The 26,036-nt window shown below is 40.1% G+C and overlaps 2 protein-coding genes across 3 annotated transcripts; one reads left to right on the top strand and one right to left on the bottom strand.

The window, feature by feature from the left end:
• Nucleotides 1–5,664: 5,664 nt before the first annotated feature.
• Nucleotides 5,665–8,490, bottom strand: mis12 (MIS12 kinetochore complex component). The gene is made up of 2 exons (XM_042489004.2): nucleotides 8,029–8,490; nucleotides 5,665–6,992 (listed from the first exon to the last, which is right to left on the bottom strand). Exons 1-2 carry the CDS (start codon nucleotides 8,446–8,448, stop codon nucleotides 6,723–6,725), a joined length of 690 nt encoding a protein of 229 aa, XP_042344938.1. The 5' UTR covers nucleotides 8,449–8,490; the 3' UTR covers nucleotides 5,665–6,722.
• A 973-nt stretch (nucleotides 8,491–9,463) lies between these two features.
• ppm1g (protein phosphatase, Mg2+/Mn2+ dependent, 1G) lies at nucleotides 9,464–19,154 on the top strand. Of its 2 annotated transcripts, none has more exons than XM_042498829.2 (14): nucleotides 9,464–9,617; nucleotides 9,887–10,023; nucleotides 11,063–11,132; nucleotides 11,460–11,545; nucleotides 11,809–11,938; nucleotides 12,285–12,396; nucleotides 13,461–13,663; nucleotides 14,006–14,181; nucleotides 14,291–14,422; nucleotides 15,374–15,476; nucleotides 15,742–15,873; nucleotides 15,987–16,116; nucleotides 16,243–16,342; nucleotides 17,113–19,154. In XM_042498829.2, exons 2-14 carry the CDS (start codon nucleotides 9,913–9,915, stop codon nucleotides 17,314–17,316), a joined length of 1,689 nt encoding a protein of 562 aa, XP_042354763.1. In that variant the 5' UTR covers nucleotides 9,464–9,617; nucleotides 9,887–9,912; the 3' UTR covers nucleotides 17,317–19,154. The 2 variants fall into 2 exon arrangements, with proteins under 2 accessions (XP_042354763.1, XP_042354683.1); XM_042498749.2 differs by having other exon boundaries at nucleotides 14,003–14,181.
• The last annotated feature ends 6,882 nt before the right edge of the window (nucleotides 19,155–26,036 follow it).

Here is a 26,036-nt window from a genome sequence, read left to right as displayed (position 1 = left end):
ATTTTCTTTTCTCCGATTTGATGACATCACACTGACCTACAGTTGGAGGAAATGTTCGAAATGGGAAAAGAGGGTCTGTGTGTTGGTTTCCCTGCTGGGTGACACGTGGGTTTAAAAAAGAGAGAGTGAATTCCAGACTCACTCTCACAGCCTGAGAAAACAATCCTGTCTGCCCGCCTGACGGCCGCTCTCACCTCCTCTCCTCTCCCACTCTGTGAGGGACAGTCAGTCGGAGAGGACAGCTGGCCGGCTCAGTGTGGACGTATAGCTGCGTATGTGTAGGTATCTTACGTGTGTGTGAGTGTGTGTCGCTCTCTTTGTGTGTGTGTGATCCTAAAAGGTCAGAGGTCAAGCTGTGGTTCACAGAGAGCCACGTTGTTCCCCTCCCAACAGGATGGGAGGGCACTGTCCATATGCTGTCTTCACTCACACACACACACACAGATTCACACGCTCACACACCATACAGACCAGTACAGTCAAAGATTCCAGGTACACAACTGAGTTCACACACACACACACTCTCAGACACAATACACACATATATACTCATTCTCACACAATTATGATCCACTTTACACTCAAATGTCAACACGTGTACAAACACGCAGCAGCTCAGACTCCACGCTCAACACGCTGCTGGTTGGATCTTTGAAAAAAAATTTAAAAAATAAAAAATTTGTCATTCAGTCCACATCGAGACATATTTTTCACATTCAAATCTGAACTTTAAAGGTACTTTGTAGAGTTTTTGTCCACTAGTAGCACCTTGGAGTGACGTTTTTATGAGTGGGCCGGCCTTTGCTTTGCATTGCATATTTGAGGCTGTTCCACTGAGACCCCGAGCATACCTACGAAAGCTGCTCAGGGGAGCATGAAGCCAAAACCTTTCAACTGTCGCATATAAAATTACGTAGATGATGGCTGCCTCCGCATCATTGGTCCCAGTTACCTCCAGTTTACTGCTTCGCTAACTTTAACCTTGTGTCTCTTTCCAAATGTTATCAGACCGAATGGATCAAATTGTGATAGTGAAACAAGTCATTTTGCGGGTTGTGACGCTCGCAAAAAAGTATTTACTGATTTACCAACACACTCTCATCCCAAATAAAGATTACCCAGCATGTGGTTATGTCAAGGCAACAAAAGCACATGGCAACCAATGCCAGGATGTCAATAGGATGCCGATGACGTGCAGCGGCGCATCATGCAGATGTGAAAGGTGGCTTTTGCGGCGGTATGTGACGTGTTTGGAATGAGAACGGGCTGGATTTACAGACGTTTCTTTCACGGTTTAAGTCAATGAGAAAAAGTCTTTTTGGGCCCCATGGCATCACGTGACAGACTCCAGTTTGGCCACAACAAAAATTTTCCAAAAAATGTCACATTTCCTGGAGGTCTAGGGACAATTTTAATAGAGACCAAACAGTGGACTAACATTTGTAATGTGATGCCAATTTGGCCTAAAAAGACTTTTTCCCATAGATTTCCATTGTGATGCCTGAAAATCAATGGATACATTTTTTTGTGCATCATAACCACTGAGAAATGTCTCACTATCAGGATTTGATATATTTGGTCCGATAAAATTTTAAAAAGTCATTTAAAGCCACATGATTAAAATAATTTTAGCCAAATTCAAGTTAACAGAGGGTAAATCTAAATGCACCACTGAACAACTGTCTTACGAAAGGATGGATCTCCACCTTTGATGCTGTATCCAGGTCTCTTTATACATTCACAGCTGATTGATATTTATGTAAACAAAATAGGAAGTAAAATACTTTTTGTTTTGTTTTGTTTTTTAAGAAAATAGGCTTCGTAAATGTTTCTGTGGAAGAAAAACCCATTTATCAGACCTCAAGGATACACACCACGTGTTTTTGCAAGAATGTAAACATTTAGGGGTTTGTTTTGTTTTAGGTCAACAGAAAAAAAAATGAAGCCTCAATATGTTTCAAACAAATGGCCTAGTTTGTTTAAAGCTGACCAGTTTCATGCTTAGATCATGCTGTGACAACTGAGCAAACTCAGCGTGCTTGTTTTAAACCCGTATTTATGTTTGTCAGGATGACAATGAGCCAGAAATGAGATCATTATAATCACTCTTTATGCTCGCTGATATTGTCTGACATCACAAACAGAAAAATATGTAACTTAACTAAATCAATAAAGTAAAATAAATACATTTTTTTAAAAAGGGAAAATACTGGTGCATCCCGTGTGGTTTTCACATGTAAACAGCGACCATCAAATCTCTGTGCCACAGCTGATTAGGACAGCAGCGTGAAAGTTTGGGACTGTAAAATGAGGCCACTTTCCTTCTCAAACTTCTGTCTCTATTTTGTCTCCCCTCAAACACAAACACTCTCACTCTTTCAACACACTCTCTGGCACTTGTTTGTCGCTCTCTCTTCTGATTAGATGATTCTTCTCCCTTCAGATTACTCTATTTTCTGTTTCTGTGAACACAATCCAGACATGTGCACAGAGCGCGGGCAGCCAGCAAACAGCTGCGTCCTCGTAATGTTTGACAACACCTTTAATAGGCTTCAGAGGGCAACACACACACACAAACACACACACCGTGTTACTAAACAATCATGGGAGATGGTTATGAACAGTGTAGCATATCCAAAATGCAGACAGGAGAGAAATCCAGGGTCCCCCACACATGTTCACGGACAAAATTTCAAAACTTTTCCCTGACTTTTTAAGAACCCTTAATAACATTTTTTTTCTTCTTGTCCCACTCGACTGACATTTTTTAAACATAAAAGATTCAAAATTTATTCAAACATGATTCCAGGGTAGATGGCATACATGAGGAGAGATGAAACGGAAAAATGGAGAAACCTACACAGCAAAACGCCATGAATCGACACATATTAGAGCGACGTTACATCAGCAGCTTCAGATAATAAATATGCCGTTACGTTGCATTATGTTGAAGGTTATCCACAAAAGATTACTGCAACTATTTCACACACACAACAAAGTTTCCACGACTTTTTTCACAATGACTGGAAACTGGGATTGGGAAATTCCATGACTTTTCCAGGTTTTTCATGACCGTGGGAACTGCTTCTGAAAATATAACCCAAGACTAGTCCTACTGCCTACTGCAACCAGGAACAGGTGTAGGTGTAGATTTGGGAGGAGAGGGCAACACGTTCCCCTAAATATTAAAAACGTGCATTCACAATCTACTTATCAGGGATAAAAGACAACTATCTATATTCATGATACCATCTTTGTGGTAGTGTATCATACAGTATTAACTTTTTTTTTCTTTTTAAACTCAAATCACGTCAAATCATGTTTGCGTTTATTTTTTTCTGTTCTCAGTGTGTGGTGATTCAGCTGTGAGAGCAGATTGTTTTGGAAAGTCTTATCACACAACAAAACATCCTCCTAATACTTCTCATTCTGACATAAGGCATGATAGATTTGGCACAGACCATCTGGATGCTGTCCATGTAAAAACAACTCTATCACAGAAACCACTGACCAGTGCTTCTGGACTGGATTTTTTAAAAATAATGCCAAGCCAAAGGGAAAATACGAAATATGATCGCTCTGACTCATTGTCCTTACAACTCTGTACACAGAGATTCTGTCCTTTTGGCTCATTTCAAACAACATTTAAAAAAACACACACACCGCTTTAAACTAAATAAGACACTGATTGTGCAAGATGTTTTTAGCAAATTGTTTGTCAAGCAATGTTCGTTTCCTTAATCTGCACAGATGTATTTTGTCATTTTTGTAGCAACAATCCTACAAACACAAAAAAAGCTTCAAGGTAAACACAGTTACAGCCTGGAAGATCATTATCATAAGAGGTGCTGGTCTATTGGCACATAAACAGAAACAATGACTTGTTCTCACACCTCCCCATCTGGACCCATCGTTTCTCAGGTCAATCACAACAGGCAGGTGGGACACACACACACACACACACACACACACACACACGCACACACACTTGCACAAGGAATGCTAAAACAAATGTTTACTGTTTACATTGGACCTCTTGTTGTTGTTGTTTATGTACTTTCAGTTGCAATTGTTATTGTTGGGGCTGTAAATCTGACATCAGCAATTACAATGACGGTTGTCTCAAACTAACTAGACTAGACTAAATACTACGTTTTAAAGCGGGGCTAAATAATAAGGATTGCCCGGGGCAAATAAATTGCCACAGAGGCTATTAATCTGGCAATGCTGTTGCCTAACACATCAATTTTTCCCGAGCTGATGATGGAGGTGGCTGAGCGGCGGCCACCTCGCCTCCTTCTCATCTCTGTTGAGAGTTGCACATGTGCAGTACCGACCAGGCACTTTAGAGAAAATAGCAGCGGGTAAAGAAATATTTTTGAGCTGAAGTACAGGTGAGCATTTAAATATTTTCCTGGGAACAGGAGTTTAGTTTAATGCTGTTAGAGGATGTTGGTGAAACTCCAACTATGTCACGTGTAACTTGCTGCAAGTCTGAGAGCAAGGCAGATCAAATGGAGTCATTTTTCATGCTCAAGTCTTTGGTCTTTGCTCCTTTCACAGGAGCAACAGTTGCCATGCAAAACATTCATCACTTCTGATTATTTGCATTTGGTGTCAATATTTTTATTGATACAGAAAATATCTATTTCAGTGTGAGTCTGTAGCTCAGAGGCTTTAAGAGCATCTTTCAACTCCCCACACCATCAAAACAGTTGTATTTTGAGTAGCTATAACCCCAGATTAAGTTACGTTAGTGAACTAATAAGTCACCAGTCAAACTGTCTTGTTAACGAATAATTGTTTCTCACGGTCATTATTCAGCCTGGAGACGTCGCTCTGCAGTTATAGCACCACCCACCTCCAATTCTGCCAAAGTTTCCTGTTAGAGCCGTATTGAAATAAGGTAGCAAGCAGATATTAAAGACACATTGTGAAACTGCTGTGAACTGGTGAGATGCATCATACAGCACAGGACATACAGATAGACACTGGCGCCCCCTTATGGTCTGACCGATGTAGCTGTGAAAACCACACAAACACAGCACTGTTTCCATCATTGGCGAGTAAAAGGTTAAAGAAATGAATCCCACGGCTATATAAAATGACTATGATGCCACCCCCCCACTGTTAAAAAGAGCACAAAAGGTCAGTGTTTACGTGGTCCATTTCATATGTAATGAACTCAACAGGCTGAACAGAAAATAATAAAAGTAGTAATCAATGAAACCATAAATAGAAGTATAGAATTAATCATATACAATTTCTAATAAAGTTAAGATTTATAGTTACTGCCCTGAAAGTAAAACATTACTTTAAACCAATAATCCTTTTTCACAGCAGACATTTCGACTTGTCATCGTACTAAAAGCTCAGCTGTTACATTAACAAAGTCTCTGTTCTCAGTGTCCAAGTGAGCCATGACCGTGACAGAGAGCCAGTTTGCATTAAAGCAAGACCTGAAACTGAAGCTGCTAAATTACATTCTGACACCTTTAATGCTATTTAAACCAAATTTCACTGTGTGTTATATTACCATTCTCACGTTTCCTTGATGATGACTTCTCTGATGTTCTTGCTGCAGGAGACTGTTGTTAAATCTGGGTTAATATTAGTCAGCGGTGTCGCATATTTTTTAAGAAAACAGAAGATTAATACACTGTATTCTTCATAAAACATATTACAATATTTATTAGCTGATGAATAACAAAAGTACGGAAAAGATTATTGTTTGCAGTCCATTTTTATGCCAAAGTATGCAGTATGAACCAAAAGTTACGGTGTTACTCCAAATATCCATCAAACCCAGGACTGATTTTGCACCATCTACAGTTTAGTCAGTGTTTGCTGTAAACTAGTAAATTTTCATCTGAATTCAGAGTAATTCAAGTATTACACATCAGTTACAGTCAACCCTTTAAGAAAAGGCTAAATAAAAAAAGCATTTTAGATACCAATTTCTTCAGAGTTGTTAAAGTACTTTTTATGTTCCACAACTAAGATTTTTTTACTTGCTACGTCGTGATTCTTGGAGACATGGAAAACCCTTAAATGATACCTACACTCAGATTTATTAGATTCACCTATCAAAAACTACTGCGGTCGAATACATTCATCCTGAATGAAGGATTACGTTGTGAGGGTAGTTTTAGCTACATGAACCTAAAAAACTGGCAACTGAGAGCATGTTTCAGCTCATCTGGTGCCACGTTAACAGGCAGAGAGCGCCCTCTGCTGCTTATCACTGACACTAACAATCCAATTCAATCTGTGAAACAAGACTGACACAAACCATCCTAAAGTCACACATAAAGTTAAGAAAAAAAAGAAATGTTACGAAGACTGAGTCAAGATTTTGAGACAGTGAGGATGTATGAGGAGGAAGTTGAACTGAGTATTAAAATCTGACAGAGATAAAGCCATCTGCTTTTTTATTTACGTTGTGGAAAGGCAAGCTAGACTAACATTAGCTGATATTACTGTTGTGTTTTAAAAGGTTTACGAAGCTTTATCCGGATTCAGTTAAGACAAATGTTCATAAAGTCATCAGAGCACATGTTTTGGCATCATTTTCACATGGAATGAACTCTGTCCTAATGACAAACAGCGGCCAAAAGTTTCCATCCAACTTAAAAATAAAGTTGGACGGAAACTTAAAAATAAAATGGCTAAATAACAAGTTAGTTTTGATTTAATGTCTGTTTTTACAAACTGAGTTTAGCTCACTGAGGCATCTTGCGGCAGACCTCCCCGACAGCTTCCTCCAGCTTTCTTACCGACTCCATCACTAGCCGGAAACTTTCATGGAAGGTGCCGTTGCCTTCGTTCACCCACGCCGCCTGGAGCTCTCTGACCCACGTCAGGATCCCATCCAGGTGCTTCTGCACCTCCCTCTGCTCCTCCAGCTCAGCGAGCAGAGCCTGTCTGGCACACACTTCTGCTTCGTAGGCTCTCTGGAGGTCAGCGAGGGACGTCTCCAGCCTCAGCACCTCCTGGACGGAGCAGGACCACAGTCACAGCACAGACAGATACATCAGCTGTATGTTTTCAACAACAACACGGACACTATGAGAAGCAGAAATAAACCATATTTGATTATAACTGCGCTGTAAAAACAAATAATCATCAATACTGATTGACCCCTCAAAAAATAAGGAGTAACAGACTTAGACTTTAATGTCCACCACAGTGGAAATTTGTCTTTGGCTTTGCTCAAACACATTAAAGGTTCATACAAACACATAACACAATACACCATAAAAAACACACAAATATATAAGAAACTATAGTGCAAACAGGCAGGTAGGTGCTTTAAGTTATATAAATAATAAAAGAGAGCATTTCTTACAAAACAGTAGTTGTCCCTGATGCAGTCATTTCTGACTCTCTGACACTGTTTTTTCTTGTTAGGGACTGTAAGGAAGCTGGTTAATAAACATTCAATGACTTATGGAGAAGTGTCGGATTAAATAGGTTTCTACTCATTTTCAAATTTGTAAACCAAGTAGTCATGTGTTTGACCATTTCTTTTGCTTTATATTTTTCACTGTCAGTAAAGATTACATTGTGTGTGTGTGTGTGTGTGTGTGTGTGTGTGCGCGCACTTTTGTATAATTTCTCTATTTCCTTGTTTACATGTCTGAAATAAATCAATCACTTAACTTATTTGATGAAGAGACCTTTGTAGTAATTATATTAAATAGTCCTGGTAGCATAATCTGGTGTGCTTACATTGTTTTTTATTCTCTTGTATCATCTCCTGTCCACCACCTAACCTTTTGTTGTCTGGATGTGCGTGCTTTTGTGAATTTTTTGTCTGGAAAAAAAAAAAAAAAGTTTGACATGCCTCCCCCCTCATAAATAACGAACAGTCCCTAAACAGAGCCTGTCTATGCTCTCCATGTATCCAACAGCATCTCAGTGTCTGCTTTATAAATAAAACAGCGGCTTGTCAGCCTCTGATGTGATCGAGTATGAATGCACCTCCTAAATCAGAGAGCTATATTTCACAAACACTGGCTGACGCACCTGTATGTTTTGGGGGTAGTTTTTGTGGGACTGGTCTTCGGGTAGGAGGACATTTGGCGGTACGGAGAAGCAGCGGTTGATCAGCAGCGCCTCCATCCGCTCCGACAGCTGCTTGAAGCGTTTCTCCAGAGACTGCTGCAGGTTTCGGCTGCACTCCCGGGCCCGGGACCGGAGCAGCTCCTCGGCCCCGTCCGGTTTCCCTCTGCTGAGCTGCCTCACACACACCTTCTCCACCACGGGTAAGATGTCGTACAGGCAGTCCCGGAAGGCGCTGTAGACCCGCAGCATACACGTCTGCGGGGTGAAGCCGAAAAACTGTGCCTCGTACAGTTTTAAAGTCGACGAAGGGAGACCGTAAGCCTCTTCATCCACTTCTCCGCGGACATCCGCCTCCATAGCTTCCCGGGTTTCCCGCGCCATGTTGAACCGCTGACGTTTCTGATCGTCCTTCTTCTTGTGGTGTTTTTTTGGCGGTTAGCAAACGACGCGGTGGCGCTCTACTGCCACCTACCGGTACAGACTGGTACAGTGTGTCGCAGAAAGATGTCCTAAAAAAAAGATAAAATAAAATCAAAATAAAAAATGTGTTCTCTGTATTCTCTGTCTCTATCTTAATAGACACTGATAAATGAATAAATAAGTAAGATATCGCTCTATCTCCACACACACACACACACACACACACACACACACAGAGTTAACAAGAAAGACGCAAAAAAAAAAGAGATGTAGATGTAGAAGAATTAAAACCATTTCTCCATTTGTTTTTTGTGTGTGTGTTTTTACTTATTTACTTTTGCTTTTTCTGGGTACTTTAAAGGTAATTTTTTTGTACTTTCACAGATTTCTTGCTAACCTCTGGGTCAGATGGTATTATCAGCTGAGTAAAAAACAAAGATGCAAAAAAGAGATTAGTAAATGTAGATTACTTTCTTTTCTTTTTGTTAAAGCGACGGAAGAATGTCCAGTCATTATATATCTAAAATGATCTTACACTTTTTTTTTTCTTGCTTTGAATTTTTTTTTTGTTTTACTTTCTCCTTTTTTGAGCGGCATTTTTTAGGTAATATTTTTTGTACTTTTCAAGATTTCTTGCCAATCTCTGGGTCATTTCTTCTATTGTTGCTCATTACCTTGTTCCCATGATTTTGAGTAAAATAAAGCCAATGTGCACAGGTCTCAAAAGGTTCAATAAATAGTTATTTGATTGTATTTCCATCTTTGCTGAGCAAGTTTTTGGTAAAAAAGAATTAAAGTTGTATATATACAACTTTGCCTTTCTTGGCCTAAGAATTCTGCATAGTACTGTTCATTATCCTTTTTAATTACAGCATAATAATACTACCAATAATAATAAGAGAATAATACCACAAAAAAAACTTGATTTCATGACGTGTGACGTACGTCGCGGGCACGCCCCCTTGTTCGAACGAAAGGGACATGCGCGCGCGCTCACTTCCTCCACAGCTCCTGCTTCTTTTAGTCTGTCTGTGTTGATAGCGGCTTTTGCCTCCACACGTGCAATCTTTTCTATGTGAAGCCCTCTCTCTGGGACCCGTCTACAAGCTCATCCTGCTCTGTCAGAATAGGTAAGTTAACCGTCGGGGGTGAGTGTTGGATCTTTTCACCACTGCGCAGCCGCTTTGCACGGCGGGGGCAGAGGTTAGGGCTGGAAGTTTAGCCGGGTTAGCACGGTGATGGTAGCTAGCTAATGCGTCCACTTTTTGTTGTGGTGGTGCTAATGTTAGCTAGCTAGCAACCGTAACTAGCCTGGCTGGTTAACGCAGTTGGAAGTGGAGCGAAGGATCAGGGCGTTTGTCCTAATGTGAAGCTAAAATGCGATGTTTTTTTTCTCCAGGTGTAAAGCCATAGAAACCGACAACCATGGGGGCTTATCTGTCGCAACCTAACACGACCAAGACCTCTTCCGATGGCGGCAATAGCAACATGAGCTACGGTTTCTCTGCCATGCAGGGCTGGCGCGTCTCCATGGAGGTGAGGCGGAAAATGAATGACCGGATCACAGACAACCATGTTGCCGCTTTTTAAACACAACGAAAAGAAAGTCTGTCTTGATTTGTAAATGGCGGGATGTGAGGTTTTTCTCTTTTTGGGTTTGTTTGTATTGGACTGGTTGTTATCTTTCCACAGTACACAGAGTTCTTCACACTCACAAACTAGCTTTTTCCCGAGCATCAGCTGCAGTGATGGATGAAATGCATAATTCATCCTCAGGGTGTTGTTGGTGGGCTGAGTTACATTGTAATCACTCTACCACATTTAGCAGCATGTAATTGTTGTCTGCTGTTTGACTCATGTCTGCTCGAGTAAGAAAGTAAGTCACTGTAGCTGACATCAGTTGGAGATCTGGTGTGTCTCATTTTAAGTAACTTCTGATGGGAAATCCAGCTCATTGGCATCAACACTTAAGCTCCCAGTAGAATAAAAATAACTTCTAAATACATGCATGCGAGTAACTCGGTCAGAGCGTCATACTGAACTCATTTTCAGGTTCATAGTTTTGGTTTTTGTTTCTACTTGAACATGTTTATGCCTCAAAATGTATTCACCCTCTGTCTGAAATGTTCCGTTTTTGCAACTAGAATTTTTAGCCCCCCCAAAAAAAAGCTCAATCAGCTCTGATTGGTCTGTGTTTCAGGGTCTTTCACATCTGCCCTCTCTCTGTCTTGACACCTTCAGCTGGAGAATAACGGCACTTTCTACCTTTTTATATAGTATAGTTGTGACATTACAATTTCACAAAAGTCTTAACAGCTCATTTAAAGGCAAAGTTTCTGAATACAGGCTGTGCACTTTTCTCTATGGATTGAGGGATTTGATACTTACACAGTAACTTTATAGCAACTATACCTGCTTTATATATAATGTGTAGAGGTCTAAAAGAATTTTTTTTGTACGGTTTGCTTGTTTATTTTTAAACCAGGAAAGGAATTGCTATTGTTATGATTTGTACCAATTTGTAAGCTCTCATGTCTGTGTTATAATGTTCATGTTTGTGTTTGTTGTGCCACAGGATGCTCACAATTGTATCCCAGAGTTTGATGAGGAGACCGCCATGTTTTCTGTTTATGATGGACATGGAGGTAACACACCTACACGCTGCACCACAAACACTGTCTTCTGTTCATTTTATTTTGTAGGATATACTGTGGCATTGAACTCCAACTCAGCAGTATTTTGTGATCTAGTCAAATCTTGCACACAAACACTAACCATGAATATTGTTCCAAAACTTTTGTTGGCATAATAATAATCAGAGTCACAGTTCTCTCCCTTGATGATTTTTGGATCATAACATTTTACTGAAGTTTTTTCAAGGATTTCCCTTTTTATTGGTTTACACACCTCTTTGAGTATGTACACACACACACCTATCTTGAGAATTTATACAACCTGCTGTTTCCATTCAGGTGAAGAGGTGGCTCTGTACTGTTCAAAGTACCTTCCTGACATCATCAAGGAGCAGAAGACCTACAAAGATGGCAAACTGCAAAAGGTGAGAAGTCATAGAAACCACATCATGACCTAAAACCTAAAACAAGTTTGACAGAGCAGCCGCTTTCATGACCGGAGGCCTGCTGCTGGATTATAGCATAGTTACAAATTAGGTGGGATGAGAGGTACTGCATTGTGAGTGTAGTCAGTGTTTTTCTTTGTTCCACAGTAGTGACACACACAAAACAGACCCAAAACACGAATCTCATCAATCCTAGACCCAACATCAGACTGTGTCTCTTGATTTTTGCATGATGTCTCCAGGCTCTGGAGGATGCCTTCTTGGCCATTGACAGCAGAATGACCACAGAGGAAGTCATTAAGGAGCTGATCCAGATTGCAGGACGGCCAACTGAGGAGCCTCCTGTTGAAAAGGTTGCTGAAGAGGATGATTGTGAGTATAGTTTTATCAATGACATTTATGTGGTAATGTTAAGTGTGTATTTATAAAATTTTATGAATTGGTAATTTTATAAAGTGGTAATGGAGAAATCAGAGAATTGACATTCAGCAAAATGCAATAAACCAAGAAAAAAAGTGATTATGACCCTAATTTGTCAAGAAAAATATCATCAATACAATCAAGGGCATGAAAAAAAAAAAAAAAAAACATGAAAATACACCAAATACAAAACATGAAGTGCACGCACATACATTGCACGTAGATTTAAAACTGTGACATCAAAGTCCTAAATATAATGGCCGTGCCTAACTGTTTGCATGTTTCCGCCTTCTTTCAGTGGACACAGAGGAGGCAGCTTTGCTCCACGAAGAAGCCACAATGACCATAGAGGAGCTGCTGGTACGCTATGGCCAGAATCTCAACGCTGTCAAGCATGCAGCTGCCCTCAGGTAGTCAAACACACTTTTTATTTTGACTTTCTAAACAAGGACTAAAACTAAAGTGGCAATGAAGAGGTATTTTGTGCCTTAAATTGAAATGGGGACTTGAACTTCGTGGAAGTGTGGCTTTACGGAAAACGATGTGGTGATGATTTCATGAAGTTCAACCAGTACAGTAATTAATCTGTAATATCTCACATTGGCCTGTTTTAAAGGTAAACATATGTGAAATTGATAGTTCGCGTCATCAGGGTTTTTGAAGTGAAGCTATATGAAATGCTTGTGTTTAGTCAGTGTACATACAGCAGCTGATGGTCGGCGCACTCCCCGTTTGCATAAAAGGACGGGGCACGCACCCCACAGCTCAGCATTACCATTCTGTATAGAGGACTGACATCAAAACGTGTTTTAGCCACTTTAAAAAAGGCCTACCTAAAAAAAAAATAAAAAAATGCAGTATCCGTTTAAGTGAATGCTGTATTTAGAGTGTTTTCAACATAAAGTTTCATGTCGGTTGTATCGTGTAACAGCCGCTAACAGCACTTTCCGACCTAAACAGCTGACCGGCAGCTTTTGAGAAATATAGTGCCAAAGAAAAAGGCTGTGTGAAGGAGAGGTTAAGCAGGGAAAACCCTCTGAATATAATGTCCACTTAAACTGAAACTAAAATACATGTTAGCCCCATCTGTTTCTGCAAGCCGTATGAATTTTCACTAAAACATCACTAATTAAAACACATCAGTACAAACGGTCTCATGCACAGCAGAGCAGCATGCTTTGTACAAGTGGAGCTCATACACGTGTGCGTCAGGCGTAGACGTGTTCTAAATGTGTAAATGCACGTGTTTAGAAAGTACTGAGCGTACAACTGGATAAATGAGACTTGGATTTTACTGCACGAGTTGTGTGAGAGTGGGTGGTTGATGTACAAATGGTCATTTCATGGGTAAAGTATTCTCTAAAGCATGCACATAACAGGTGAAGGTTTCTTTGTTGTGTAAAACAACCACAGTTAAAAGTTTTGACTTACGTGTTTGGCTCCTCCTTATTCCCACTTTTTGTTTTGTTCTTAGTGCGGCTGCTAAGAAAGCTGCCTGCTCACACCCTGAGGCCTCGGCAGACAAAGGAGAAGGGGGGAAAGGACAAAAGGAGGGGGTAAATGGAGATGTGGAGGAGGAAAGCAATGGAAAGGCAAAGGAAGGTGAAGGAGCGGCGTGCGGGTCCAAGCTGCGAGCCTGTCGGAGAGCAGCAGGAGGAGGGGAAGGCAGCGGTTCAGGTACGGAGCTGTGATTCGGCAGTCTTTAACAAGTAATATTCTTCTCTTCAAAAAGATTACATGACGTGGAAAATTGCTCAGGTTAATGTTGTAGTTAAAAACTAATTTAGACATTGAAATGGGGAAAAAAATCTGCCTGCTCAAATACTGAAAATTTATCTTGGAAATGTATTGTTGCATTTAAAAAGTCAACTTTAAGTTTGTAGAAATGGCTTAAAAAGCACATGAAAACTGTAATTAGAGAACTTACCAAACCACCTCTCGTTTAGCCCTCCGGTTATTTTCACTCTCTAGTTTTCTTGTCCAACACCTCATGCTGCTCTCGTTTGTGCTCCACAGCAGCTGACTGCGGAGGGTCGGGAAGCTCAAACGGAGAAGAAAAGGCCGGTAAGGCAGAGGGAGATGCAGGTCCGTCCTGCTCCTCTTTGTCCTCCAAGGCTGCAGGAGATTCCAAGTCCAGGTTCTTTGATGACAGCGAGGAGTCTGAGGAGGGAGAGGAGGAGGGTAGTGATGAAGAGGTGAGATCAGGAGACCAGAATAAACTGAAAGCTCTCTCACTGTGACACCGACTTTAAAAAGCATTGCAGTTGCAGCACTGGAACCATTCTTTTGTTTTGTTTAAATTAGGATGGCAGCGAAGAGGAGGAGGGTGACAGCAGTGAGATGGAAGAAGAGGAGGATACAGAGGAGGGGGAGGAAGACTCGGAAGATGAAGAGGAGGAGGAAATGTGCCTACCTGGAATGGATGGCAAGGAGGAGGTGTGTATAATGGCGTTGTCTAATTAAAACAGATCTAATGCAAGCTGAAAAATCAACTGCGCAATTATGATAGGAATTCCTACACAAGTATAGACCACATGTCCTGACTAATGTCGGGGATACGGGGAGGGTTGGGTTCGAGGGCACCAACTGAAATACGTCGGTGCTACTGAGCAAGTTCGACCAATCTGTGCCATATTTTGGTACCTAAGAGCTTGCCTGAGTGAAAATGCCAGGTTCAGACTGGAGGCAGAAGTACGGCAAAGCCCACCGAAGCTGGGAAGCCTCCTGCGGAGCTCCGTGGCCATCATCCTGGCTTCAGGGCACTTCACAGCAGAGACAATCGAGTCCTGTGAAGCTGCTGGGTTCTGAATAGAGGAAGCAGCCCTGAGTGTCCCAAAAACCAGCCACGGAGCTCCGTTGGCTTCCCGGCAAATTAAACTTATGCTGCAGCGCCGATAATTTCAATCCATCTGACGTAATTCTCTTTTCTATTTTACTTTAGAAACAGCCTAGTATCACTGCTGTTTGTGATTGTGTTCAACAGAACCAAAAAAAAATGAACCCAGATTTTTGTTTGTCACTTTTGAGAGCCGGCCAAGTTAGCAGTCGTTTGTTTTTCGCCATTTAAAGAGCTCCACTGTAATTTCCAGCTGTGAAGCCAACTCACAGCCTGCAGTGTGTTGGATTGCCTCATTGCAGCAGAAGCCAAGTTTACTGACTTGTGAAGACTTTGTGTAAATGAAGCTGGATGCCTGCAATTCTTTTCTCTGCAAAAAAATGTCTGGAAGCTTTTAAGAAGTTAGTTTCAGTCATAGGGTGAAATAAATTGGTTGAAATTTGAAAACGATTCTGACTGTATTTTTGGGAAGAGAAGTTTTTTTTTGCAGGTGTAGTGCATCATGGAGGTTTTGATATTGTGTCACATCTCCCATGTTCTTGTGTTGGCAGCCCGGCTCAGACAGCGGCACCACAGCTGTTGTGGCTCTGATCCGAGGAAAACAGCTGATCGTGGCCAATGCTGGGGATTCTCGCTGTGTGGTGTCTGAGCGCGGTAGGTCCAAACCATTTGGTGCCTATTTACCTTGATAAAAGTGTATGTATTGTAAAAATAATTGTGTATAATCAAAATGCCAATCAAATAAATTTAGGGACATTAGTCTACGACCCTTTAGGTCATAATTTTACTCAACACCAGCCAGTTATGGTGTTTTGCTTTTGCGTGGCTGCCACAAAAAATTGTCGTGGTAGACTTTAAAGAAAAGACTTTGCAGTGATGTTTTATTAAATATCAGAGTTACATTTCTGTGTCGCTGCAGGCAAGGCTGTTGACATGTCGTACGACCACAAGCCAGAGGACGAGGTAGAACTAGCTCGCATTAAAAACGCTGGAGGAAAAGTAACCATGGATGGACGCGTCAACGGTGGACTGAACCTCTCCAGAGCTATTGGTATGGCTTTTGGGTTCAAGTTGGCGATATAAATGTTGTGTCCTGTAACAACGACACCTGTAAGCCGAATGAGTTTCATTTACCAAGCTGCTAACTCGGACTCTGACTCTCAGGTGACCACTTCTATAAGAGGAACAAGGCTCTGCCTCCAGAGGAGCAGATGATTTCTGCGATGCCAGATGTCAAAGTTCTGACGCTCAACGAGGACCACGACTTCATGGTCATTGCCTGCGATGGCATCTGGTGAGTTTTAGTAGTCGCTGACAGCTTATTCACGCATCTGCCATGTTAATGCATGTCAGGTTGTTTCTTCCATTGATTTGACATTTACTTGTTGATAAGTCCTGTTTGTTAATGTGTTGTGTGCAGGAATGTGATGAGCAGTCAGGAGGTGGTGGACTTCGTCAGCGAGAGGATCAAACTAGACCAGAACGGCAAAGTCAGACCCCTGTCATCCATAGTGGAAGAGGTGAGCAACGGCTCTCAATACTTGTACATAATGACCACTTAAACCAGCTACACGACAGACATTAAAACAATCATTAGGTGTCTACACTGCAAAGTAACCCCAAAAACGAAGAGTTATCAAAAGGAGAGCCTAAAAATAAACTATGTAAAACACATTTCAATATCAGCAAAGTCTTAACTGAAGCCTAAGGCTCACCACTGCAATGTAGCTAACATTAGGTAGAGCCTTAAATCACAGTCCTGTCGTATCAAACAGCTTTACAGGTGCAGACCAGCAACTCACATTTAGCCTGTGCAAACTCCAGTGCTACCACTGGTAGAGCAGCTGAATGAAGGTCCGTCTCCAAAGCTGCTGCCCACTGTCCGTCCAGGGAAGCAGTACATAGCGATGGGGAGTGAGGCTGACAGATGGTGGTGTGGCAAGCAAACTAAGCCTTGTCTCATTTGTGGTCTGATAAATAAAGAAAGAGCCTGGCAAGAAGGTTCTGAGCAAATGTGCAGATCTACAATATAGTAAGAATAAATAAATCAGTGTAGAGGAGACACTGGCTTACTGTGTGAAGCATGTGCATATGCCCTTGGTCGCCTGGTTAGAGGGGCACTCTAACCATCTGTCACTTAAATTTGATGATTTTAAACTGTTGTGTAGTCATTATCCAATCTTGCTGCAGCCTTATTTACTACTAAACATTCAGCTTGTTACCATACATTTATCATGAACAAATATTTCCATGCATCTGTAATTTCACACCTCATAAATCCTCCTGACAGCTGTTGGACCACTGTTTGGCCCCTGACACCTCTGGAGATGGGACAGGATGTGACAACATGACTTGCATTATCATCACCCTTCGGCCACACCCTGCTTCTGCTCAGCCAGATGACACCAAGAAGAGGAAGCACCAGGAGGAGGAGGCAGAAGCAGCTGAGCCGGAGAAGAACGGAAATGACAGCAAAAAGGCTAAAAGTGACTAAAGGCACAGAGAAACTGTCCCAGAGGGAGCAGCTGGTCCCAGGCCACCCCAGATCCACCAGAGACACACTCTGTTCAAAATTTAATCCTTACCTCACAAACATCGGTTCACCCTAAAACAGAGATCACAACTGCTATACGTATGCTCAAAAATTGGCCGAACTAAGATCATCAGTATAGTTTTTTGCTCTCTGTTTTAGGCTGATTCTCACTTTAAAACCCCTCCAGTCTTTTTTCTTCTTTTTTTTTTATTCGGTCTTTCTGGAAAGAAGCTGGACACACCTTTACTTCTTAAATTCAGAAGAGGCAGACTCACAGGCATGCTGAATAGCACATGATTTCCCAAGTGTTTGTAACTTGAAGAAAGATGCAGAAAGAACCAGTCTACAGAGATAAATGTGTATTTCTAAACATTTTGGAGATGTGGCACCATCTCTGCAGACGTGCACTGCACTGGGTTATTCCTAAAATCTTTTTCCACGTGGCGGCTTCACACTTCTGTTTTAGTGGTTTGAGGATAGCTCTCATAGTAACCTGTGTCTGATGCTGTTCACATGTTACAGTGTGACATGAATTTTCATGTAGTTCTGCGATATAAAATGTGCACATTACTTTCCAACATGAATCAACACAATGCTCTTTGTATTGTGTCCAAAATCAAAGTTATTCATTGGTTCTCTAAGTGCTATAAAAACCATGAATTCCACTCAAAGGCACAGTTTCACATCCTCTAATTAAAAGAACTCAGAGAGGGGATCCTGCAGATATGCTTAAAGGTAAACGTGGAAAAAAATAACTGAATGAGAGGATGTTTTTGTCTTTTGTAGCCCAAATTGAAGGTTTCGGATGCTGCAAGAATGCGTCCAGTGAGGCGCTGAATGTGTTGCTTCTTCTCTGATCTCCACCCTGAGCTTGTTCAGAGGCAGTTTGTGTTAATCACAGTTGGAAAGTCTGAACAATTTTGAGTTCAGTTGTTCTTGTTTGCCATTTATCTATTTTTCCCCATTAGCACCCATTCATAAGTGAGGATATTTTTTTCAGTCTCTCTGGTCACCAACAGTACATCATCGTTATATTGCCTTTTTTCATTCCTGCTTTTGTGTCTTGTCTTGATGAAAATCTCCAGGCGGAGAAAAGAGGCCAGAGTTTTAGGAGCTAGTATATTTTTGTCTGTAAGATCTGATAACGGAAACACACACAGACATAAAAGACCTGCTGCATTTTATGTCTGTGCATGTCCATCCAGAGATCAGTGGTGATTGAAGCCATGGATTGGACCTCCACACTCCGCTAGTCTCTAGGACTATACAGCATTTACTCTCCCAGTCTGTCCCCTGTTTCCACTGCAACACTTTTTTTAAAGATCATCTCTAGGATGTGTTTTAAGTAAAAAAAAAAAAAAAAAAAGTATTTCCACTCAAATGTTTAATTCTTTTTCCATTTTTGACGATTCAGTACTCTGGCTTTTTTTTTTTAAATATATCATTTTTGTGAGGACACTCTGCCCTGACGCTCGACTGTGGAAAGGATGCACAAGGTTACTTTCGGAGTGGAAATACAATTTGAAGTACGGAGCGCCAACACTGTAGATGTTCAGAAGAAATTTTTGTCTTTATTTGCAGAAGCCTCATTTAAACCACATTGTGTGACTGTAAGTTTGTTTCTAGTGTACTATCTTGTCACCATGCCCTTTTTTCTGTACATAGTTTTTTCAATACTTGTAATTGAAGAAAAAGGAAAAGCTTTTTCTTTGTAATTGTGAGTCAATGTGACATTTTTGGTGCATACTCTTTTGACACCAGTATGTAAGTACATACAAATACATTTTTTTAAATAATGACTACCGTATTCCTGTGTGTTTATTTGAAAACAAGCAGTGCTGCATCAGCTTTTTAAATCTTACGTTTCAGAGAGCATCTTTTAATCGATTTAACCAAAACATTTTTATTAGTCAGACAATATTGGGGTCAGTCATATCCTGTTTGTATACTGCTATCACATTGAAGTCAGTAATATTTTTGATGGTTACTGATAAAATGCCACATTATGGTAAGCTTGGGTATTTTTCAGCCTGGACCCAATTTTACCTTTGTTTTACTAAGTGACTAATGGAGACAGTTTTTGAATTTGGTCCAGTTTTGAGTAAGAGGACTGCACCCACAGTGGCAAAATTATATACAATTTAATCCCATTAGGCAATTGTGCGTTGTCAATTTACATCCAAAAAAGTTTTAAAAGTACTTGTTTTTGCCCCTGAAAGGCTCAGATTGCCATCAGAAGTGTCTGACATTATTGAAAAGTTGAAAAACATTAGGTTATACGCACATCGCATAGGTGCAAAGCTTTTGAAGAACTTGAATGAAGAAAGAAGGTAACGCCTGCACTCTTACTCCAGACCACTCAGATTTATTCAAGACAATGTTTCACTCCCTTTTGGTTACTTCGTCAGGTCAATGACCTGGTTTCTGACATTGCTGAAAAGGCCCTACAGAGAAATGAAACCTTTCACTGATCAGGTGTGATGATGTTCACTATGTTCAGCATCTCAGTGTAGCTTATTAACATGCAGACATCTGCATTGTTTATGCTATTAAACACAAAGTGCTAAAAGCTAAGACTGGTCATAAAGTGTTTAACAAATGGTAAAATGTTGACCTGATGATGGTGCAAATGAAAAGTAAAGGGATCACCAAAGATATTAGGCTACAATTCATTGTGAGACGTCAATAAATATATGTATCAATTTCATGCCAGGCCACACCAGATAATCCAAATAATCTGTGCAGTCTGTCCAAATAATGAGAAGATGAGCAAGAACTTCCTGAAACTAAATGAAGGACATACTGAGATCCTCCTACTTGACCCAAAAACTAAGAGGGAAATGAGACCCTGCCTCATAGACATGACTACAGGTTAAAAACGTCAGTGTCACTAAATTCTGACCTAAATCTTAAAGACCAATATAAATTGTTGACCATCAGTTGTTGAAGGTGAGATCTCTGCTGAGACAGAAAGATGCTGAAAAGCTTGTTATTCTCTTGTTTTACATAGACTTGACTAACGTCTCTAGTCTTTGGACTTTTCAAAGCACTGTCACTGATTCTGATTCACACATAGGTGGTCGAGGCCAACATACGACGTACTCAGTTTGAACATTCACAGTAACAATTTCTAGTGATAATGACCAATTTGGGGTTCAGTATTTTGCCCAAGGATAGTTTGACATGCAGACTGGAGCAGCCGGGATCAAACCACCAATCTGTCAATCGTAGGTGATCTGCTCTACCTCCTGAGTTACAGTCACCCCAAATTCCCTATCATTTTATTAAACCTCTATGAAGATCCTCCACAGCTGCTTGTTTAACTGTCCCCCAGGTTGCAACAAAAACCTCTGGGGGTGCTCCCTTAAAGTAGTTTGTTTTGATTTTCTCTTTTATATAAGAGTAACACTCCTCTGGTTCGTGCATGGTCCAGGACAAGGAAGCTCTGCAGTGGGTGATTAAAAAACTGCTCAAAACATCACTGGTTCCCCCATGCTGTGAGACTCATCCTTCAAGTCCAAAAGATTGAGAGAAATTTAAATTTAAAGTTTAAAGAAATGACTAATAAATCTCTCTTGTACTTTGTTTATAAATAAAGTTCATGTATTCCTTGTCTTTGCTAAATGCTGCATAAATACACTTTTTTATGTGCTTTGCAGCACAGAAAGTCCTGCAGATGGCAGCAAAGACTTTTGGAGCGGTTCTGCTGATGGAAACAGGGTAAAGGAAACCAAGTGCCATGAAGGGTAAAGAGTCTGGAGGGTTTCATCCCAACCAGAGAGCACCACTGGCACACACACACACGCCTTCAACCGTCAAGCACACACTGAATAGTAAAATCATTTCAGTCAAATGAAGACATCTCCCTACATGAAACACAATCACAGTCCTTATCATGAAGGCGCAGTGTTATACTTTAAATCTCCATAGAAACGAGGAAAGCTAAAGAGGACAGACTTAAATTCCCATCAGCCTCGGGGCCTCTCTGTCCTGCCCTGCCATTGGCTGCCACAGTCCTGGTGGTTGCTCTGCTCCCAAAGGATCACTGTTGCTGCAGGAACAATAGAACGCAAGAGAGGAAACACACCCTGTCCTTGGGATCTAAAAATGTCATCACACACCAGAATACACACATTTTCTCCCTGTCTTTAAAAAGGAAGGATGTTTTTTGTTCTTGTCTGAAGATTAGCAGCGTCAGTGGTGTGTGTGTGTGTGTGTGTGTGTGTGTGTGTGTGTGTGTGGATACAGTAAGTGCATGCAAAGTTTAGTGGTCTGGGTGCTGGTCTGGTGTCATCCTTGTGTTGAATATAAATACAGGCCAAAACACACTTTTTGTTTGTGCCCTTGGACATATAATGAAAAAGAATAACCCTTTAGAATCTGAGCCAATTGATTTGATTTCTTAGGTAAAATGTGGGTAGACGGCAGTAAGCAACTTAACAAAAAATTGGCCCAAAAAAATTTGCATAAAATTAGTTTTTTAAAAGTTACGAGACAATTACCTGAAAAAGAGAGAAAAAAACCCCCACAAAAACAAATAAGAAAATGACCCAAAAACATAATAAAAAGAAAAAAAAATTATGTATTTTTCTGTTAAATAATTTTAAATATATGGTTATGTTATGAATATAACAATCTTGACTATATTAATTAATTCATTTTTTCCCAAGTATTTTTTTTAAAAAAAATTTCGTAATTAAATTACATTTTCCCTTTTTTAAAATCTCTTTTAAATATATATATATATATATATATATATATATATATTTTTTTTTTTTTCAAATATTTTTTTGGTCAACTTTTACCAGTTTCTTGTTATTTGTGGGGCATTTCTTGCCAAGCTTGTCATTGCCTTTTTCCTTATGTTGTGAATAGAAATCAAACCAAATTGCTCAGAGTTCAAGGGTTAAATAGCTTGCGAACAGCATCTAAATGTAGCATAAGAAAACCGACATTCATCCAGGTTTCGAAGGGTTAAACCCGCACTGCTCTGGGCTAGACTACTTTCCTAAAAATGAGACACATGACTTCCTCTTCACTAGTCAAAGAGCACATGAACCACAGCTGTTACCTATAATATTTTGATTTCTGTAATGATTTCCTTGGAAGACATGATCAGCTGTTTCTCAAAGGGCCACTGTAGGTAGCTGCTCCAGGCTGACTTTTCCCTGCAGTAACTATAAAATGTTCCTAAAAGGCGTCCACTGTGGAGCTCAATGGCATCCTTGTCCAGCTGTGTGTGTTAGGGGAGTTGCTTCTGTCTCCAGACTCTTAAACTTGACTGATGGCGGTGGAGGAGAGCCACAGGAGTCCAACTAGACCTGGCCTGCAATTGTACATGTATAACTCTGTGTGTGTGTGTGTGTGTGTGTGTGTGTGTGTGTGTGTGCGTGTGCATGTGTCAGGTCTTATATAGAAAGCTAGACCACAATAGCAGGTTGTAGTTAGACAGTGTAAGTATTCATCAAGATCTTTTTCGATCTCCTGCCCGTGCTCCTAGAAACTGCATCAGCCTCGCTGCACTCGCACTGCACCGAGTTCAGCAATGTCAACACACACACACACACACACACACACACACACACACACACACACACACACACACATTCCAGCGGTCACTGTAGAGCAGTTTAAATACTCGCTGTGACCAAAAATAGTTAACTATATGCTTTTTTTTTTCCAGAGTTACACACCTTCAGTCTCCTCTCCTGTTACTTATGTGATCATTTGCAGTGATAGCAGCTATCCTTAGTGATAGCTTATTCTAAGGTCATTTTTTTGGTAATTTATTACTAATTTCTTGCTATTTTTTGGGCCATGTATTGTTAAGTTGCTCATTGGCTTCTCCCAATGTTTTGGAATAAAATCAAGCCATTTTGTTCAGGTTTCAAGGGGTTAATCCGTAAGTGCTGGTGTTCTGTTTATTTTTAGCAAACAATGACATGTGATATGTGAATTTGATTAAAAAAAAGTTTCTTACCATCAACTTGACAATTATTATGTAATGTTTCTGCATATGTGACGTCAGCTAATCAATAAATGGAAAAACATTTTCGAAAACTTTCCAAGTTGTTGTTGAGTTTTTCCCATGAATTAATCAGTCGAGGACAAATTTTTCCGACTATTCTGACACCACATGGATACAGGGTTAACTATCACTACTACATTATCAGCTTCAACCCTTATAACACAATCACAAGACACTGTAGCATCAGCATGAACACACACACACACACACACACACACACAGTTCATGTAAAAAAGATGTCACAGTCAGCTGTTCTATTGCTGGCAGGATGTACCAGCATGTCAGTTCACACATCCTCCTGTGTGTGTGTGTGTGTGTGTGTGTGTGTGTGTGTGTGTGTGTGTGTGTGTGTGTGTGTGTGTGTGTGTAATTCATCAGGATCGAGCTAAGCATGTTGGATAGAAAAACAGGAAAACTCTCCACATCCTTTTTCCCCCTCTTTTCCCTTTTACTTCTCCTGTGCCCCACCTCTCATTTTTCTTCTTCACCCTCTGTCACTTCCTGTCACTTTTTCACTCCACTTCCTCTCTTCTTCCCTCCCTACTTTTACTACATGACCCCTCCTCTTTGTCATCTGATAATTTCCCTGCTTTCCTTTCTATTTCCTTCCTTTCTGATCACTCTGTCCTGTCTTGTTCTCTGTCTTCCCATCCTTCGACAACTGTCCTCAAATTCTTGTAGCTTTTATGTCTCTAGCTTGATTTTTGGCTCTGATTTTAAGATCTAATTGTGAGAGATGGTCAACAGAACAATGTTGGACAATGTTGGTGAGTTTATCTATAAGCTTTATGAAACCTCTGAAACCTCGATGGACATCAGTTTTTACATGCTGTGTTCAGATGCCTTTCACAAGCTATTCAACCCTTTGAAACTGAACAAACTGGTATGTTTTCTTTGAAAAACATGGAGAAAAGGCAACAACCAACTCTGCAAAAATGTATATTATTATTCTTTTTTTAAATTGTTTTCTTCTTGTTTGTTTGTACTTTACTTTTTTTAATTGCTCATCCCTTTCTTCCCATGTTTCATGTTCATCAAATTCAAAGGTTTTTTTGAAATACAGTGTTTCAGGCATCACTTACGCAACATTAAAAAAAAAACATCTTCATTTAGCTTCAGGCTGCATCAACCAACCAAAAGAGAAGCCTAATTACAAACACATGACAGTTACAACATCAGTCATTGACATTGATGATTGAAAATATATCCTTAAAATTAGTTTAACAATACTACCACCACTACTACTACTACTACTACTACTACAACACACACACACACACACACACACACACACACACACACACACACACACACACACACACACACACACACAGGGTGGATCAGAGATAAGAGAGAAGTGGAAACCAGCAGCTGTCTGATCAGCGGACATACTGCTGCTCTTACATCATCTAACATTTCTTCACTCTCTCATTCTTTCGCTCTTTCTCAGAGACACATTCACGTCCTGTCTGACTCCCCCGGCAACATTTCCCTGTTTATTCAGCATATTTGCCCTTTTCCCACAAAAAAAAAAATCGATACTGTGGGTTTTTTTCCCCATTCAAACATTTACCAACAGACCCCAGTCTGTTTCTCTGTGGTTACGTTGCAGTGAGGTGTACACAGAGAAATAGAGCTTGTTTTACACTCGTAACCAAAAGAAAAACAATCCGAAATGAACAGCAGCAAGACAATGCTAATGCTTTTTTAATGGCGTTATTTTGTGAAGCAAATTTTCATTTGTTTGTTCTGTTGTTTTTCAATCTGTGTGCTTTTGCCTGTTTACATATGTTTTTCTTTAATGTGCTTTTGATAGCTTGATTACATTGTTTTTTACATTTCTTTCTTGTGTTTTTACCTGTGTTATCTGTGAAATACTGTGGTTTGTCTTTGGATATGAAATGTGTTATATCAACACATTTGCGTCCTCTTAAATAAATAATTCATAAATTCATAAATAAACTCTTAAGCTATGTTTAAGAAAAAAATGACAAATAAATCTACCTTGTACCTTAAATACTAAAGTGTTGAGAAGTTGTATTGCATTAGTGTCTCTGTGTTCTTCACAACATCATTGTTAGTTAACCCTTTGTAACCTAGAGCGACATTACTTTTCTTGTGCTGCTTTCAGACGCCTTTCACAAGAATCTAAACCTTTGAATCCTGAGCAAACTGGTGCAATTTCTCTCAAAAACATGGGCAAAAGGCAATACTTGATAAGAAATGTTGTACAAATTCAGAAAAAAAGGAAATGTTATTTTTATTTTATTTTAATTTTCTAAGCAGCTTTTTCAGGTCATTTCTATAATTGATTTTTATTTATTTTATTAATTTTCAGTTAATTTTAACTCTCTTTTTTCTAATATCTTTCTATTTTTCTTTTGTTGCTAATTGCTTTCTTCCCATGCTTTTGAAAGAAATTAAGTCGATTTGCTCAGGTTTCAAAGGGTTAAACCTGTAGAGATCACTGGAAGACAACGCAAATTAGTAATTCTAGATAATGTCACTGCAGAAATGTTCATGCACAGTAATGCAGTAGAGTGATTTTTAAAGCTGCAGGTTTAACATGACCTGATTACTCTGGAGTCCCTTTGTGAGCCTCCACACGGAGGACATTTAGTGTCAGTGCTGAGAGTACATCTTGGCTGTGATT

Source organism: Plectropomus leopardus, chromosome 1, assembly GCF_026936395.1.
Source record: "Plectropomus leopardus strain MGB_pleo_1.0 chromosome 1, ASM2693639v1, whole genome shotgun sequence".
In the NCBI taxonomy this organism is placed as follows: domain Eukaryota; kingdom Metazoa; phylum Chordata; class Actinopteri; order Perciformes; family Serranidae; genus Plectropomus; species Plectropomus leopardus.
The sequence above is the reverse complement of the archived record's forward strand: the minus strand, read 5'-3'. Positions and strand labels throughout refer to the sequence as shown.